The 18,292-nt window shown below is 48.4% G+C and overlaps 1 protein-coding gene across 1 annotated transcript; it reads left to right on the plus strand.

Moving 5' to 3' along the window:
• Positions 1 to 701: 701 nt before the first annotated feature.
• Positions 702 to 17,104, plus strand: WDYHV1 (WDYHV motif containing 1). The gene is made up of 6 exons (XM_015428962.1): positions 702 to 926; positions 3,889 to 3,988; positions 5,664 to 5,714; positions 9,269 to 9,417; positions 12,524 to 12,648; positions 16,905 to 17,104. The coding sequence occupies exons 1-6, from the start codon at positions 838 to 840 to the stop codon at positions 17,006 to 17,008; spliced, it is 618 nt and encodes a 205-aa protein (XP_015284448.1). The 5' UTR covers positions 702 to 837; the 3' UTR covers positions 17,009 to 17,104.
• Positions 17,105 to 18,292: the final 1,188 nt, after the last annotated feature.

The following is an 18,292-nucleotide window of genomic DNA, read 5'->3' on the forward strand; positions in this document are numbered from 1 at the left end:
CTTTCTACTCCCAACCATTTCTGTTACACAAGTGTCCAGCTACTATCCCGTGGGCACTTACTTGGGAGTCACCCCCAGGGAACAGGAGTTCAGGATGGTGCTGTGAAGCCACGATCCTTCAAACACCTACCTGGGAGTAAATCCCATTAAATCAAGTGGGGCTTACTTCCGAGTAAGCATGCACGGGGCTGAGGTGCCATCCTTTGTATAATTTTCTTGGGAGTAAATGAATAAATGTGAATCAACCAATGAATCAAGTGGGGCTTACTACTTCCGAGGGGGTATGCACAGGTTAGGGTTGCCAGGTCTGGGTTAGAAAATACCTGGAGACTTTGGGGGTGGATCCAGGAGAAGGTGGGGTTTGGGGAGGGGAGGAGCCTCAGCAGGGTTCAATGCCATACAGTCCGCCCTTCAAAGCAGCCATTTCCTCCAGGGGGGCTGATCTCTGTCAGCTGGAGATCAGTTGTAAAAGCGGGAGATCCCCGGGACCCACCTGGAGGCTGGCAACCCTAGCACAGGTACGGTCTTATGCACCCCTTTCTTGGGAGTAAACCCCAAAGAATTAAGTGGGGGCGGCTTACTCCCGAGTAAACATGCCCAGCAGGGCTGCTGCGCTTCAGCAACAGCTCCTTTCCCTCGCCGGCGTTGCGGTCCCAGCTGTTGCACGGCTGCTCGGTTTCCCGGGGAAGGAGTTCCTTGTAACGCACTCTCCGTGCAGTTTGTTCCGCACGCTTCTTGAGCCTTGTGTGGCTCGAAGGGAGGGAGCCTGCTGCTCTGGTTTCCCCGGGTCATGAGCCCCTCACTCCGACCCCATCGCCCGGGGAGCCGAGGGGCCGGATGGAGCAGCCTCAAGTTGCAACCGCCCTCGATGCCTACCAGCCTGCCGTGCCTGCGCGGCCCGCCTGCCTTTACACCAGCTGCTACTGGTAAGGAGCCCTCTTTGGGGTTGCCGGGTAGCCCAGATCCATCCAGATCGACCCCCCGCCCCAGCCCACCCCATAAGAACCTATCCTGATAGAGGATGTACTAAAAAGAATGACAAGAATGCCCACACACCAGAAACCAAGGGAGCTGCCTGACGGCCCTTTGGATATAAGGCAAGGGAAATGAGTGACCCTATGCTGGGCCTGGAAGGACAGCCCCCCAAGTTGAAGGATGGTGCCTGGGAGTTGAAAAACTGTACTAGACCTGGAATGACAGTCCCGACAGTGGAATGCCAGTCAAGAGCATAATTCCCCAATTAATTCATAGTATAATTGCAAGGGAAATGAGCGACCCTGCGGCTGGGCCTGGAAGGACAGCACCCCAAGTTGAAGGATGGTGCCTGGGAGTCGAAAAACTGTACTAGGCCTGGAATGACAGTCCCGACAGTGGCATGCCAGTCAAGAGCATAATTCCCCAATTAATTCATAGTATAATGAAATAATATTCACGGGAGGGTAGCCGCAGATGCTACAGTGTAGTGAAGTCCATCGCTCTGCTTCCATTTCCCCCTCCACATTGTAATGTCTCAAAGGGAATTTGTGTATCTTCCCTGTAAGAGATAACCCCTTAACAAAATAAGTTTGCATCTCTGCATCCGATATATGTATGGTAAGGTAAAAATCCTGGCAGAATTAGGCTCTAGGATACTTAGAATACAATTTGGTCAGAAGGGTTAGAAAGAAATATGTCATAGAAAGTAGGAGAACAGAGTTTGAGTGCTGGTCTTAAAGGTGCCACTGGACTCAGACTTTGTTCTGCTGCTTCAGAACAACTCGGCTACCCACCTGGACAGAAAGCAGGAGTCACCTTTAAAAAAAAAAAAAAGCTGGTCTTAAAATGTGTTCTCTGGAAAAGACAGAGAAATTAAGAGAGTCTTCAGGTAGCTCCAGAGAGTATCTATGTTACTTTTGTTAGCCGCCCTGAGCCTTAGGGGAGGGCGGGATATAAATCGAATTATAAATAAATAAATAAAAGATGTTGGTCTGCAGTAGAACAATTAGATTTGAATTCAGTTTCATCTTAGAGACCAACAAGATTTTCAGGGTATAAAAGAGTCAAAGCTCCCTGAGTAAGAATGCAGATCTGAGTCCTTCTATCCAAGCCCAAAGGTGGCAGGGGTGTTGTAAAGAATGCTTGTAAAAGATGCAAAGGTACCATTTATATTGTAATCAGCTTGATTAGAGCAGAGGGGAGATGCTTGGGGGTGGAAAATTAGCATCTGTAGTGAGATAAGGATCTCTTGGCCCTATTCAGTCCCAGAGTCCATTGTCCTGAACTTGTGAATGCACTCAGGTTCAACAATCTCACATTGTAATTTCCCCTTGAAGTTTCTTTGTTTGAGGACTGCTCGAAGTCTAACCACTGTTTTGTTCCCTTATAGGGTAGAGCCCATTTCATCAGATCCATAAGGAGGATCTGTTAGCAAATGTGTATATGCATCATTATAAAGAAATATAAGCTGTATACAACAGGGTCAAAAGGTCAGGAAATGCAAGAAATTATTGAAATTATTGGGTAGAGTCTAAACATAATCAAGACATAGTGGTTGAAATTATTGGGTAGAGTTTAAACGTAATCAAGAAAAGTACAATGGCCATTGGCTAAAGGATCAACTGATGATAATGCAGTCTTTCTAGTTTGTAATGACTAAGGAATCCCAAATCTTTGTCCCACCCGTGGGAAGTGCAATCAGATTTAGATCAGCAGTTAGTGAAGCCACCGTATTTCAACAGAAGAACTTCCAAGAGAGACCCCAGTGTGAAACAGATGAGTAGTGACTCACGAAAGGTCATATAACATGCCAAAATGTTGTTAGTCTTTATGGTGCTTCTGGACTCTTGCTCTTTTCTACATTCATCAACATTCATGCATTTGATTGCCAGGCCATCAGTGGTCACTGTGGTTTTTCTGGCTTTACATTTGAATGCTATATAATAATGCCACACCCTGTTCTTCCTGCACTCCACAGCCTTTGGACCTTGCTGCGTACAACTTTTTCCTTCCATAACCACGAACATAGAAACATAAGAACATAAGTAGAGGCTGCTGGATCAGACCAGTGCTCCATCTACTCCAGTATCTTATATTACACGGCAGCTAACCAGTTGCCCTGGAAAACAAACAGACTGGGCACTGAGACCAAGACCTTCCCTTGCTGCTGCCTCCTATTTATTTTTATTTATTTATTTGTTGGATTTCTATACCGCCCTCCCAAAGGCTCAGGGCGGTTCACAGGCGGCAAGTCGGAATCTAAAATACAATAAAACATACAATAAAATACAATATTTAACCCCAAAAACCATCCTATAACACGGTGCTATATCATTCAACCAAGATGGGAATAACCATCCAGCTTTGGTGGCCAGCTATCTCAGTAGCGTCCCGCTATGCTGTCTATGACTTCTGCCTGGGCATACCTGCCCCACTTTCGTAGGGCAGCCGATGACATACTACCACTGGCATTCAGAGGTTTGCTGCCTCTGGGTATGGAGGCTTCCTTCAGTCATCATGGCTAATAGGCATAGATGGACCTACTCTCCATTAATCTATCTAGTCCCCTTTTATGTGTATGGCCTACGTCCACTGGCAATGAATTGCACAGTTTAATTACTCTTCGAGTCAAGAAGTATTTCCTTTTGTCTCTCCGGTCTTGTTAACATCTGCATTCGGAGCATCCCTAAGCAGACTCCCTCCCTTATTTTGCTTGCTCCAGAGTGTGATGCCAGCCAATGGAACTGTTTCTTGCATCGTATGAAGAGGGCTGTAGCCCATCTCTAGGATAAATGTTTGTTAGCCTTTACTGTGCCATGGTGAGCCTCCCCTGCTTGTTTCTGCTGCAACAGACTAGCGTCGCTAACCTTCTGAGGTCATTTGGGTTTATTTTTCCCTTGTCTTCTTTCACAGTGAGGAAAATGTCTGGAAGCTTTGCGAACACATCCGAAGCCAGAATCGGTACCCTTTGGAAGAATTTTATGCCGTTTTCATTTCCAATGACAGAAGGATGGTGAGTTGTGGGGGAGAATTGAAGCTGAAGCACAAAGTGGAGTGAGAAGTACAGCCTAGCACTTAGGTGACGTGAAGATTAAACTTTGTTGGTCTTAAAGGTGCCCCTGGACTCAAACTTTGTTCTATTGCTTCATACCAGGGGTGGCCAAACTGTGGCTCCAACTCTCCATGAATCTGTCTAGTCCCCTTTAATGCTTATGGCCATAGCTACGTCCACTGGCATTGAATTGCACAGTTTAATTACTCGTCGAGTCATGTGGCCCTTTCACACATACTGTGTGGCTCCCGGCAGGGTGGCTGGGGAAGCGAAGGGGAGCCCTGCTTTTCCTTCCTTCCATTTGCTTTCTTTGTTTTTTTCTCTCTCTCTCTCTCACTTTCTTTCCGCCCCTCTCTCCCTCCCTCTCTCTCAGACAAATAAATATCATTAGCAAACAGATATCATTGGACATAAGAACATAAGAGACGCCAATGTTGGATCAGGCCAAAGGCCCATCCAGTCCAACACTCTGTATCACACAGTGGCCAGAAATACCAGGTGCCATCAGGAGGTCCACCAGTGGGGCCAGGACATTAGAAGCCCTCCCACTGTTGACCCCCCCCCAAGCACCAAGAAGACAGAGCATCACTTGCCCCAGAGTCCCTATCTATACCTTGTGGCTAATAGCCACTGATGGACCTCTGCTCCATATGCTTATCTAATTCCCTTTTGAAGCCGTCCATGCTTGTAGCCGCCGCCACTTCCTGTGGCAGTGAATAAATAAATATCATTATCAATATCTGGTTTTGCCCCTTTTGCTTTTATTTTTGGCGGTCTCGTTTAATGTTAATAAAAAAGCAAATTGGCATATCTCTCCTTATATATAATTGAATAGTGGGTGCCAAAGTTGTGTCTTGCGGCTCTCAAACATCTGAAGTTTATTCTATGTGGCTCTTATGCTGAGCAAGTTTGGCCGCCCTTGCTTCAGACCAACACGGCCACCCACGTGAATCTATGAAGATTCTATATTTTCTGCCGCTTCAGGCCCTTTGCTAATTACCTTGTGTCCAGAACAGGGATGTTGTTGTTGTTCTAAACTGGCCCTGCTTCTCTGCCATTAATGGTAACCCAGCAGGCATCAGATAAACTCAGAAAAATTCATCCTGTCACTTTATCTCCAAATGGTGCCACCCACTGCATTCCAAGGAGTCTGGTGACACTTAAAGGAAGAGGAGAAGGAGGAAGCAAGCTGATTAACAAGAAGAGAAAACAAGCGGCAGTCCTAATTCAGATGAGTTTAGTGGTCAGAGTGGATCTGGAAGGCCCGGATTCGAATCTCCACTCTGCTGTGGGTGACCCTGGGCCACTCACACACTGTCACCTAACCTACCCCGCAGGCTTCTTGGAGGATAAAATGGAGGACAGGAGAACAACAAAAGCCTCTTTGGGTCTCCCTGAGGGTGAAAGGCAGGGTATAAATGAAGTAAACAGATAAATCTTCACTTAGCCAAGAAGCTCATTCTTTAACCTTACGACAGTCATTATCTCTCAACCTACCTCACAGGGTTAGTGTGAGGATATAATGAGGCTGGGGAAAGCCACATACTCCGCCCTGCGCTTCTTGGAGGAAGGTCAAGATTTATACGAAGTGCAGTATTTTTTTTTAAAAAAATACTTGTTTCTTGTAACCCAATAGGTACCACTTTGGCAGCAAAAGTCAAGATGTGGAAGTCAGCCAGTGATCTGGGTGAGGAAATACATATTTTGTGCTCTGCTTATGCTTGCTACTACCTGGGCCCTCACAGCTGCGAATGTATGAAACTGCTTTATACTGAACTAGACCACAGGTCCATCCACCTGAATCCTGCTTTCTCCAGCTGGTGGCAACTCTGCAGTCAGGTGGAGATCCGTCCCAGCCTTTTGGCCTGAGATCCCTTGTCTGTCGAGGTGCTGAGGACTTGAGAACCAGCTTGGTGTAGTGGCTAGGGGCGCGGACTCTAATCTGGGAGAACCGGGTTTGATTCCCCACTCCTCCTCCACATGAGGCCTGCTGGGTGACCTTGGGCCAGTCACAGTTCTCTCAGAACTCTCTCAGCCCCACCTACCTCACAGGGGATCTGTTGTGGGGAGGGGAAGGGAAAGGAGATTGTAAGCCACTCTCGAGACTCCTTCGGGTAGTGAAGGGCAGGGTATAAATCCAATCTCTTCTCTTCTTGAACTGGGGACCTTCTGCATGGAAAACATTCCCTCTGCTACTGAGCTATACGGCACACAGTGTAGGTAAAGCCAGTGTGGTGTAGTGCTCAAGAGCAGCGGACTCTCATTTGGAGAACCAGGCTTGATTCCCCACTCCTCCTCCACATGAGGCCTGCTGGGTGACCTTGGGCCAGTCACAGTTCTCTCAGAACTCTCTCAGCCCCACCTACCTCACAAGGTGCCTGTTGCAGGGAAGGGAGGTTATAAGCCACTTTGAGACTCCTTAGGGTAGGGAAAAGAAGGGTATATCAACCAACCTTTCTTCTTCTAGGTAGAGGGAGTGCAGCCGTCCTCCTGTTGCTTCGTTCCAACCCCTGTCAATTCCTTTTGTTTACATAATAATTTATATCTGTCGGCAAGCTGACCTACAGAGAAGGCGCCTATCCAAAGAAAAGTGGATCATATTTCCTGACCTGTTTTTTTTTAATGATATAAAGATCTGGGAGGGCTCTCATTTTGCTCCTGGCCATCCTAGGCGTTTGTTTTTGTTACACAAACACCCCCACAGTTTCTGACAGATACAATATGGGATACTTCCTCCTGCTTCTACTCATAGCAGTTCTGGTTCTGAGTGATTTCTCCTGGGCAGACTGTGTGATTCTCCTGGGCAGATTGGGTGGGTGAAAGGACCCTTCGCCTACACCAAAAATGTCTGCTTTATAGGGGATTGGAATTTGCTGCTTTCGTGGGCAAACCCAATGTGTTTACCAGTGTATCATCATGATAGCTGGCCAGTTTTATATTGGGCAGAAGATGACACAGCAACTTTCCTGCCGCTAAGTAATTACGTGTCTGGTTAGCTTCTGGATCGGGGTCCGTGTGGGGAGGGCAGGCCACCATGGGAGTTCCAAGGCAGAAGAACATCTAGATATAAAAGGAATAGACTGAACCAGGGGCAGACTGCATTCCCTTCTCTAGTGAGTAACCAGAGAGCTCCCGTTTACTTGGATATATACACTCAGACCTGGATGGCTCCGGATATCCCAGTCTCATCAGATCTCGAAAGCTAAGCAGGGTCAGGCCTGGTCAGGCCACAGCAGGGCATTTGGGGGCAGAGCCCCACCACAGATGAGCCCTGCCCCCACCCCAGGAGAATGACAGACCCCCCTGTTCCCAGTGTGCCTTGCTCCCAGTGGCGGGGAGGCTGGGGAAGGAAAAGGAAGCTGTCCTACCGCTTCTGGTCAGTTTCACCCCCCTGCCTATCAGCTGTTAGGTTTAACAGCTGATCTGAGGGAAGTGAAACTGACCAGAAGCGGTAGGGCGGCTTCCTTTTCCTTCCCCAGCCTTTCCGCTGCTGCGAGGGGGGCTAGGAAACTCTGTCCATCGCTACTCTCTCTGTCCATCGCTACCCCCCCCCAAACACCCCAGCACCCTGACCCTTGCCCCACCAGCATGGTTGGTACTTGGACGGGAAAGTACCAAGGAATACCAGGGTTGCTATGCAGAGGCAGGCAATGGCAAATCACCCTTGTTCACTTATGCCTTGAAAGCAGGTCACTTTAAGTCAGCTGTGACTTGAAGGCACTTTCTGCCACCATGTATTTATAGTGGTGGAAAGTGGTGTCAAGTCACAGTATGACGACCCCACAAGGGGTTTTCAAGGCAAGATACACACACACACACACACACAATTAGGAATTAATCTCTGTTGAGTTTGCAGTAGAAGAGTGAAGGACTCACACGAGACGCGATCTTTGAGGGAGAAGAATCTGTCTGCCCCAAAGGAGCAAGAGACTTTATTTTATACACATTCTCCCCCCCCCCCCCGCGAGGTGGTTGGCTTGCACATACAGAAACAGGGGAAAACAGATACTTAGACAGAATGTCTAAAATGCTTGCACAGTATCTTAAGACTTGCTTGCAGTTTCACGATGTGCAAAGGTCAGGACTCTTAGGGTGCGTTCAGACGTGCTGTTTCAGCCGGCATAAACTGTACCGGTTGGAACTGGTGCAGTTTATGCCGGCTGAAACGCGATCACACTCACCTCCTGTCTGCGGATCCCATCGCTGTATGCCCGTCCACACACAGTGGGCATCGGCGGTTTTTTTTGGTTTTTTAAACTCCGCTTGAGCATGCGCATAGGCATAGAATGGCGATCTTCGCACATGTGCAAAACCCCTGTCTTACATTTAATCTTTAAAGGTAAGGACTTACCTTTAAACTTTAAAGAGCAAAGTAGCCTACCTGAGGTCCTGGACGCCTCCGAAATGCTAAACTAAGGCCCTTTTCTTTTTCTTTTTAAAACAAACGCCAGGGCGAAGCTTCGCCCAAGCGCATATCGCCGACCTTTCAAAAAAATGGCCGGCGAAAATCGGACGCCTCAGGCTTCCAAACGGAAGTGGCTCTGCAACGGTGGAGAGCGATCAGACAGGGGGGTAAAGCGATTACAACCGTTGTACTCAGGATACCACCACTTGGGGACCTAGTGGCAGAATACAACGGTGTAAAGCTCTTTGCAACGGGTAGGGACGGAAGGCAGATGTTCTACGTGTGAATGCCGGTAAGTACACCGATTGCAACTGGCACCTATACCGTTGCAAACGCCGCGTCTGAACGCACCCTTAGTGTACCAAAGTCACTGATCAACCCTATGTTTACAGAGTCTGGGTGTGGCTCAGAACCAGGACTGGCATGCCACATCGCTGATCCTTACCCACAGAAGAGATCTTTGAACCAGAGATTCCCCAGCAGTGTTCCCTCTAAGTCGAGTGAGTGTGAGCTGGCTCACAGTTTTTTAGCCTCCGGCTCACATGTTTTTTGTCTTAGCTCAGGAAGGACGGCTCCTGAGCAAACTAGTTTATGCAGCAGCCAAATCGCTCACTCACAACTTTAATGCCAGTAGCTCACAAAGTAGAATTTCTGCTCATAAGACTTGCAAGCTTAGAGGGAGGGTTGTTCCCCAGTTGTCATGACTAATAAAAAATGCACCAAAAGCAACTTTAAGATTGTCACGCAGAGATGATACTTTTTCTGGCTTCTGTAATGATTATAGATACAGTTATTATAAATGCAGCTAACAAGGTTTTTTCTCCTCCAATTTACAGGATTACCATGTTATTTTACTTCATGTCTCCAGTGGAAACCAGAACTTTATTTATGACCTCGACACGGTGCTACCTTTTCCATGCCCTTTTGACACTTACGTTGAAGAGGCCTTTAAATCTGACGATATTCTTGATCCTAAATTTCGAAGGTGAGGATGTAAAGCACAAATGGGGACACAATGGGCTGTGCTGACTTTAGAATTGTATGGTTGCTTTTCTCAGCTTGGAGCTAAATAATATTGCTAATACAGAGAGAAGAAGAGATTGGATTTATAATCCACCCTTCGCTACCCAAAGGAGTCCCAGAGCGGCTTACAATCTTTCCCTTTCTCTCCCCACAACAGACACCCTGTGAGGTATGTGAGGCTGAGAGAGCTCTCTCGGGAACTGCTCTTGAGAGAACTCTGAAATAACTTGTGACTGACCCAAGGTCATACCAGCAGCCAGTGTTCCCTCTAAATTGAGTTAGTGTGAGCCAGCTCACAGTTTTTTAGCCTCTGGCTCACACATTTTTGCCTTAGCTCAGGAAGGATTGCTCTAGAGCAAACTAATTTATGCAGCTGCCAAATTGCTTGCTCACAACTTTGATGCCAGTAGCTCACAAAGTAGAATTTTTGCTCCTCCACGTATATATCAGAAACGGCCTAAACCTTACTTTCCAGGGAGTAAGTCTCACTGACTGAGATTTTATTTATTTATTTATTTATTTAAAACATTGGCCACCTTTCTTGCTTATGGAGCTCAAGGCAGCTTACAGTAAAAATAAAATACATAAAGTAAGAGTACATAAAACCAAAATCATAAAATCGTAATTTAGGGCCGGTTTAATCAAATGCAGTTCAGCTGCTTCCTAAGGACTGAAAGTGAGGGGTCCAGGCACACCTCCCCTGGGAGGGAGCGGTGGCGCAGGTGGTTAAATGCCTGCTGGTAACATCTACGAACAGCTGCTACAGCTGTTCGAAACCCACCGCGGCCAGAATGAGCACCTGGCCCCTGTCCCAGCTCCCGCTAACCCAGCGGTTCGAAAGCAGGAATTAATATCAAAAACTGTGAGTAGATAAATTGGGTACCTACCTTAGATGGTAGGGAGCACCCTCCCCCGTCAAGGGGGTTTGTGGAGTGTCGGCGAGCGGCAAAAAGATGGCGACCAAGTGTAACATCCACGGTGGACCGGATGCAGCGGAGAGGCGGAGCCAGGAGACGCGAGGTTCATGGAAGGCGCAGACGCGGCGGTGCCTAAGCGGACAGAGCCGGAGCTGCGCCGGAGCGTACCTGCGCACCAGAGGGGCCTGCCGATCCACCACCGGAAGACCATGAAGAGAAGGAGGAAGTGAGAGCCGGAAAAAGCCGAGCCGACCGGGAGGAAGAAGATCAACAAAAAGACCTCCACAGGGTGCCGGTAGGGCAGTCCCCATCCCCAGCATATGTGGCCATAGGTAGGGATAAGCGATTAACTGTAAGCCGCTCAGAGACCCCCTGGGGGTTCGAGCGGGGTAGAAAGTTGAAAGATAAATAAATAAATAAAATAAAGGTTGTTCCATAATCACGGGGCTGCGACTGAAAAGGCCCTGTCTCGTGTGCCCACCAGCCGAGCTTCTTTGATGGGTGGGACAGTGAGGAGGGTATCTCCTTGCTTCTGGGTAGACCTGCTTAGGATTGCTCCCATTGCCAGCTTCACCATTCAGTGAGGCTGAGATAAACTGGGATGGCAGTGGATTCAGCAGTGTAACGTACAGACAACTAATGCTCTCTCTAAGCTGTAGAGTCTTGTGAGCAAACATTGTACTGGCATTAAAGTTGTGAGCCAGCGATTAGGCTGCTGCGTAAATTAGTTTGTTCTTGGAGCCATCCTTCCTGAGCTAAGGCAAAAATGTGTGAGCTGGAAGCTAAAAACTGTGAGCTAGCTCACACTATCTCAGCTTAGAGGGAACACAACTACCAGTAGGTCATGAGTTGGGGGGGGGGGTTAGCTGTCAAGCCACAGCCGACTTATTGCAACGTCATAGGGTTAAGAACATAAGGGAAGCCATGTTGGGTTAGGCCAACGGCCCATCCAGTCCAACACTCTAGGTCACCCAGTGGCCAAAACCCAGGTGCCATCAGAAGGTCCACCAGCAGGACCAGAACTTCAGAATCCCTCCCACTGTTGCCCCCCAAGTACCAAGAATACAGAGCATCACTGCCCCAGACAGAGTGTTCCATCTATACTTTGTGACTAATGGCCACCAATGGACCTCTGCTCCATGTATTTATCCAATCCCCTCTTGAAGCTGCCTGTGCTTTTCAAGGCAAGAAATGTTCCGAGGTGGCTTGCCATTGCCTGCCTCTGCGTAGCAACCCTAAACTTCCTTGGTGGTCTCCAGGGTTCCCTCTAAGCTGAGTTAGTGTGAGCTAGCTCACAGTTTTTTGGCCTCCGGCTCCCACATTTTTGTCTTAGCTCAGGAAGGAGGGCTCCAGAGCCAACTAATTTATGGAGTAGCCAAATTGCTCACTCACAACTTTAATGCCAGTAGCTCACAAAGTAAAGTCTTTGCTCACAAGACTCCACAGCTTAGAGGGAACATTGGACTGGTCTCCCATCTGAGTGCTAATCTGGGCTGACCCTGCTTAGCTTCCAAGATCTGACCTGGAATACCACAGAGTAACTGACGTCGCCAAGGCTGAGTGATACAAGAGAGTATGTTGAAAACTAAAAATAAAACAGGTATCTTCCCCCCCCCCCTTTACCTTTTTTTCTGGGACAGTTTGACTTACTCTAGACTAAGCCAGCATACAGACGTCAGTCTGTAAAAGGCATGTGTTTAAAGTGGGTTTCTACAGTTCAGGTTAACTGTTCTTATATGCAGCTCAAAGCCTACAATCAATAGTTTGGTTCAGACGTAATTGGAAAATGCCAGGAGCTGATTCCACCCACTTCTTGCCTAGTTTGGTGTCGTGGTTAAGTGCGTGGACTCTAATCTGGGAGAACCGGGTTTGATTCCCCCCACTCCTCCACTTGCACCTGGCTGGATGACCTTGGGCAAGCCGTAGTTCTGATACGAGCTGTTCTTGAAAAAGAGCAGTTTCTGTCAAGAGCTCTCTCAGCCCCACCCGCCTCACAGGGTGTCTGTTGTGGGGAGGGGGAGGGAAAGGAGTTTGTAAGCCGCTCTGAGACCCCTTTGGGTAGTGAACGGCGGGGTGTAAATCCAATCTCTTCTTCTATGTCTCCGCTGGGGGTTAGACAGTCCCCGTCATTTAAGTGTTTTTCTTGTTTAGGAAAGTCAGAGTGGTCCGAGCAGATATGTATATGAAGACTTTTGCATCTGACCGGTCCCATATGAAGGATGCCAGTGGGAACTGGCTACAGCCGCCCCCCCCATACCCGTGCATTGAAACTGCAGGTAAGCCCCTCTTGTTACATCTGATCCAAACCAGATCCCATGACTACGGCTGCTTAACCTCTATAGATATTTAGCTACTTACATCTCGCTTTTCTCTGCAATGGGAGCCCAGAGCATCTCACATCAGTCCCCCCCTTCTCCATTTTATCCTTGCAACAACCCTGTGAGGTAGGTTGGGCCGAGACAGAGAGTGACTGGCCCAAGGTCATCCAGTGAGCTTCTGGGGCAGAATGGGGATTCGAACCTGGGTTCTCCCAGATCCTAGTCCGACGCTCTGTGTCACTGGCTTTCTTTGTCACCACCAGCTTGTTATGTCACTGTAAAGGTAAAGGTTCCCTTGCTCGAAAGCCAGTCGAGTCCGACTCTAGGGTTGCGGTGCTCATCTCAGTTTCAAAGCCGAAGAGCCAGCGCTGTCCGAAGATGTTTCCGTGGTCATGTGGCCAGCATGACTAAACACCAAGGCGCACAGAACGCTGTTACCTTCCCACCGAAGTGGTACCTATTTATCTACTTGCAATTTCTTGCTTTCAAACTGCTGGGTTGGCAGGAGCTGGAACTAGAGACGGGAGCTCACTCCGTCATGCGGCAACCCGGGTCTCGAACTGCTGAACTACCGACCTTCCACAGCCTGCAGTTCAGCGTCTTAACCACTTGAGCCACCGCAGCTCGTCAAGTCAATGTCACTGACAGTGGGCTAAAAGCTGTGTTTGGATACAAAAGCAACCTAGTCTCTTCCCAGCAGACTTGGATGTGTTATTAGGTCCAAGATGTGTTATTAGGTCCATCTTTTTGTCCCAGCAAAGGACACCTACATTTGTGTTTTTGTGGATCTCGTTCATTCATACCGGGAGCGGGGGGGGACATAAGGTTGCCAGTTCCGGTTTGGGAAATATCTGGAGATTTCGGGGGGGGAGCCTGGGGAAGGTTTAGGTGGGAGAGAGGAGGGGCCTCAGCAGGGTACAATGCCTTAGAGGCCACCCTCCAAAGCGGCCATTTTCTCCTGGGGAGCTGATCTCTGTACTCTGGATTTTGTTATGGATACCGTTTTACTGGCTTCCCTTTGTAACGTCTCCCGCCCCCCCGCCCCCATACTTTTCTTTTCTTTTCGGTTTGCTGCTGATGTATAAATACATCTGTCTAGTGCAGGGGTCTCCAACGTGGTGCCTGTGCCATGGCGCCCCCCAAGATCTTTCCTGGGGCTTGCGAAGTGTTTTTAGAATGTGGGTTAGGCCAGGTGGGGGTCTTGCCCAGCAAGGCTCCCGATCGACCACTGGAGGTTTGATTGGCCGTGCAGATTAAAATAACATTATTTTCAGCAGCAGCAGCTGCCACCATAGTGTCCCATTGCATTTATTTTAAATTACCTTTCTTCTCCCCTGCACTTGGAATTTCTGTGTTTCTGTATGGGACTCTGCCTCCCACGGTGGCCATTTTGTGGCTGGCTCCACCTCCTATGGCTGCCATTTTGTGGTTGGCTCCACCTCCTACAGCCACCATTTTGTGGTGGTGTCCATCACCCTGTGTCAGGATTCCAAAAGTGGCTGCAGAGTCAGAAAGGTTGGGTTTCTCTGGCCTCGTGGATGAACCCTTCATGCATCTGGTCAAGTGAGTAAATGACTCCCAAAAGTTGATGCCAGAATTAATTTTGTTAGTCTTTTAGGTGCCACAGGACTCCAGTTTTACGTTGCGGTTGCAACCCATCCGTGACCGTGCCTGCTTGCAGTGCAAGGTCTTGACGGGAGGGCATGTTCCTGTCAGTGCTGCCATTCTTTAATTTATTTAGTTTATAGAATCACAGAATCACAGAGTTGGAAGGGGCCAAACGGGCCATCTAGTCCAACCCCCTGCCTAGAGCATCCCTGACGAGGGTTTGTCTAGCCGCTGCTTAAAGACTGCCGGGGGGGGGGGGGCCCACCACCTCCCTAGGCAGCTGATTCCACTGCTACAGAACTCTTACTGTCAAAAGGTTTTTCTTAATTTTCATCCGGTACCTTCCCGCCTTTAATTGAAACCCATGATTGCGAGTCCTTGTCAGGACGCACAGCTCAGCAATGAAGTACACGCTTCCAAGAAGGTTTTACTTTTATTGAAAAGCCATAGATGCGATAACATGAACACTGTTAGGAATGGCGGATTACCTGTGCGCATAATAGGATATAGGGCATTCGTATGCGCGCCCCCATAGCCATAACCAATTAGGAGGCCTCCCGCGTGGGGGATACTGTTGGACTCTCTAACGGTTGCGAAGCTGGGAACGGAGAAGCTCCCACGGACGATAGACACCACATTCTCCACCAGTACAACATCAAAGATAAGCATTACAGCTCTGAAGCAATTAAGCACATGGGAAGGAATGCAAAGCAATTAGAAAACATCTGCCCACTCATGGCAGCGTAGCTGACGGTCCTGTCCTCTGCTGCCAACAGGAACAGTTCCCTGCCCTCGTCTAAGTGACAGCCCTTCAGATACTTCAAGAGAACAATCCTGTCCCCCCCTCAACCTCCTCTTCTCCAGACTGGACATTTCCCAAGTCCCTCAGCCTTTCCTCATAGTCCTCATATTTATAGCCCAGCTTTCTCACTGAGGCTCTAGGTGGGTTACAGAGGCTGTGTCTCTGCTGGTGGTTCTGGACTGAGGTCTGAGACGGAGGGAAAAGTGATGACCAACCCTCTTGACCTCCTCACTCTTCCCACACGCCCCTTTCCCTGCAGCCAGGTTCTGCCTCTGCTTCCCCGCCATCCTTCTGCGCTCACTCTTCGGTGAACTTTAGCTAGGTTTATGTGTCAATCCTGGGTCCGTTGCTGATATATACATGGAGAAGCAAAGATTCCCGGCACGTACAGATCTAGCCTCCTGAACCTGTTTGTAGTCAACAGATCTGCCCAGAGGTTTCTACACAGTGTGTGTGTGTGTGTGTAAAGTGCCCTCAAGTCACATCTGACTTTTGGCAGCCCCATAGGGTTTTCAAGGCCAGAGATGAACAGAGATGATTTGTCGCTGCCTGCCTCTGTATAGCAACCCTGGGCTTCCTTGGGGGCCTCCCATCCAAGTACTAACCAGGGCTGACCTTGCTTAGCAGCCAAGATCTGACGAGATCAGAGTGGCCTGGGCTACCCAGGTCACAGTTTAGAAGACGCAGAAGAAGAGATTGGATTTATACCCCGCCCTTCACTACCCAAAGGAGTCTCAGAGCGGCTTACAAACTCCTTTCCCAAACCCTTCTGCCCTCCTCCCTCTTTCCACACGCCCCTTTCCCTGCAGCCAGGTTCTGCCTCTGCTTCCCCGCCATCCTTCTGCGCTCACTCTTCGGTGAACTTTAGCTAGGTTTATGTGTCAATCCTGGGTCCGTTGCTGATATATACATGGAGAAGCAAAGATTCCCGGCACGTACAGATCTAGCCTCCTGAACCTGTTTGTAGTCAACAGATCTGCCCAGAGGTTTCTACACAGTGTGTGTGTGTGTGTGTAAAGTGCCCTCAAGTCACATCTGACTTTTGGCAGCCCCATAGGGTTTTCAAGGCCAGAGATGAACAGAGATGATTTGTCGCTGCCTGCCTCTGTATAGCAACCCTGGGCTTCCTTGGGGGCCTCCCATCCAAGTACTAACCAGGGCTGACCTTGCTTAGCAGCCAAGATCTGACGAGATCAGAGTGGCCTGGGCTACCCAGGTCACAGTTTAGAAGACGCAGAAGAAGAGATTGGATTTATACCCCGCCCTTCACTACCCAAAGGGTCTCAGAGTGGCCTACAAACTCCTTTCCCTTCCCCTCCCCCACAACAGACACCCTGTGAGGTAAAAGAAGAAGAAGAAGAGATTGGATTTATACCCCGCCCTTCACTACCCAAAGGGTCTCAGAGTGGCCTACAAACTCCTTTCCCTTCCCCTCCCCCACAACAGACACCCTGTGAGGTAAAAGAAGAAGAAGAAGAGATTGGATTTATACCCCGCCCTTCACTACCCAAAGGGTCTCAGAGTGGCCTACAAACTCCTTTCCCTTCCCCTCCCCCACAACAGACACCCTGTGAGGTAGGTGGGGCTGAGAGAGCTCTCCCAAGGACTGCCCTTGAGAGAACAGCTCTGAAAGAACTTGTGACTGACCCAGGGTCACGCCAGCAGCTGCATGTGGAGAAGGGGGGAATCAAACCCGGTTCTCCCAGATTAGAGTCCGCGCTCCTAACCACTGCACCAAACTGGCTTTTTAAAAACATTACTGATTTCTTTTTCTTGCTCCCTGTTTTTCTTTCTGTTTTCTTAGACTTCAAGATGAACCTGGACAATTTCATTAGTATGAATCCAGACGTGGGATGGGGGTCCATATTGCCGCTTCCTGAATTTGCGCAGGGGTTTGGCCGGAGCTGATTGCGGCTCACAATGAAGGACAGTGAAATCATTCCAGTTGAATCGTTGCTTTGGCGACGCTTGCCAGTCTATTTATTGATTTTAATTTGTCAGAACTCGGGATATTATTTGTGGCATTTTTGGAAATAAAAAGAACGTGTTTAAGTGAACTGCAGTGTTTTAAATTTTTTGAAATCCGTTCCAAGACGTTTGAAGAAATCCTTTCAGTTTTTAAATTATTTTTAGAGTTTTGTATTGGGATCAATGCTCCCTCTAAGCTGTGGAGTCTTGTGAGCAAAAATTCTACTTTGTGAGCGACTGGCCTTAAAGTTGTGAGCCAGCGATATGGCTACTGTATAAATTAGTTTGCTCTGGAGCCATCCTTCCTGAGCTAAGGCAAAAATGTGTGAGCCAGAGGCTAAAAAATTGTGAGCCAGCTCACACTAACTCAGTTTAGAGGGAACACTGATTGGGATTAACGAAAAATAACACAAAATGTTGTGGAAGCTTATGAATTTTACATGTTAGCAAGCTGAATGTATTTATATCGATTTACATCCCACTTTCCTCCCCGCAAGGGACCCAAAGCAGCTTATCCATCATTTTCTCCTCCTTTTCAGTTTCACAAGAATCCTGTGAAGAAGATTCAGACCGATTCCCCACAAGCAGCTGTGCCGCCCGTGTTCTTCTGTTTCCCTATTTGCATTGGTCAATTTCACACTATTCGCTGCGCGGCCGCGCTTTGACCCGCATCTCCTCCCCGACTTCCCCCGCGTCTTTTCAGTCCTTGCTTTTTGAGATCGAGAAGATGCAAGGGGAATCAGGGGCAGCTGCGGGTCAAAACGCGGCCGCGCAGTGAATAGTGTGAAATTGACCAATGCTAACGGGGGAAACAGAAGAGCGAGGGCGGCCCAGCTGCTTGTGGGGAATCGGTGTCAGTTGAAAGTGTGAGACTGGCCTGAGGTCATCTAGTGAGTTTCTGTGATTAGACTGGTGATTAGAACCCAGGTCTACCAGATCCTAGTCTAAAGATCTAACCTAAGCCACACTGGCTTTCATGGGGAGGCTGAACATTCGCAAGCAGCCAGTCCTGGGCAAGTCATGCAAGTTGGTTGATACCAAGTGATCTGGTGGTTGCTGCCAGGCTGCTAAATACATCCATTTTTTAAAGCTACAGGTGTTCCTTTTATCATTTTGGGAAGTTTCTTTCTTTCTTTCTCTTTCTTTCTTTCTTTCTTTCTTTCTTTCTTTCTTTCTTTCTTTCTTTCTTTCTTTCTTTCTTTCTTTCTTTCTTTCTTTCTTTCT

This window comes from Gekko japonicus, unplaced genomic scaffold (assembly GCF_001447785.1).
Source record: "Gekko japonicus isolate JY-2015 unplaced genomic scaffold, Gekko_japonicus_V1.1 scaffold1004, whole genome shotgun sequence".
In the NCBI taxonomy this organism is placed as follows: domain Eukaryota; kingdom Metazoa; phylum Chordata; class Lepidosauria; order Squamata; family Gekkonidae; genus Gekko; species Gekko japonicus.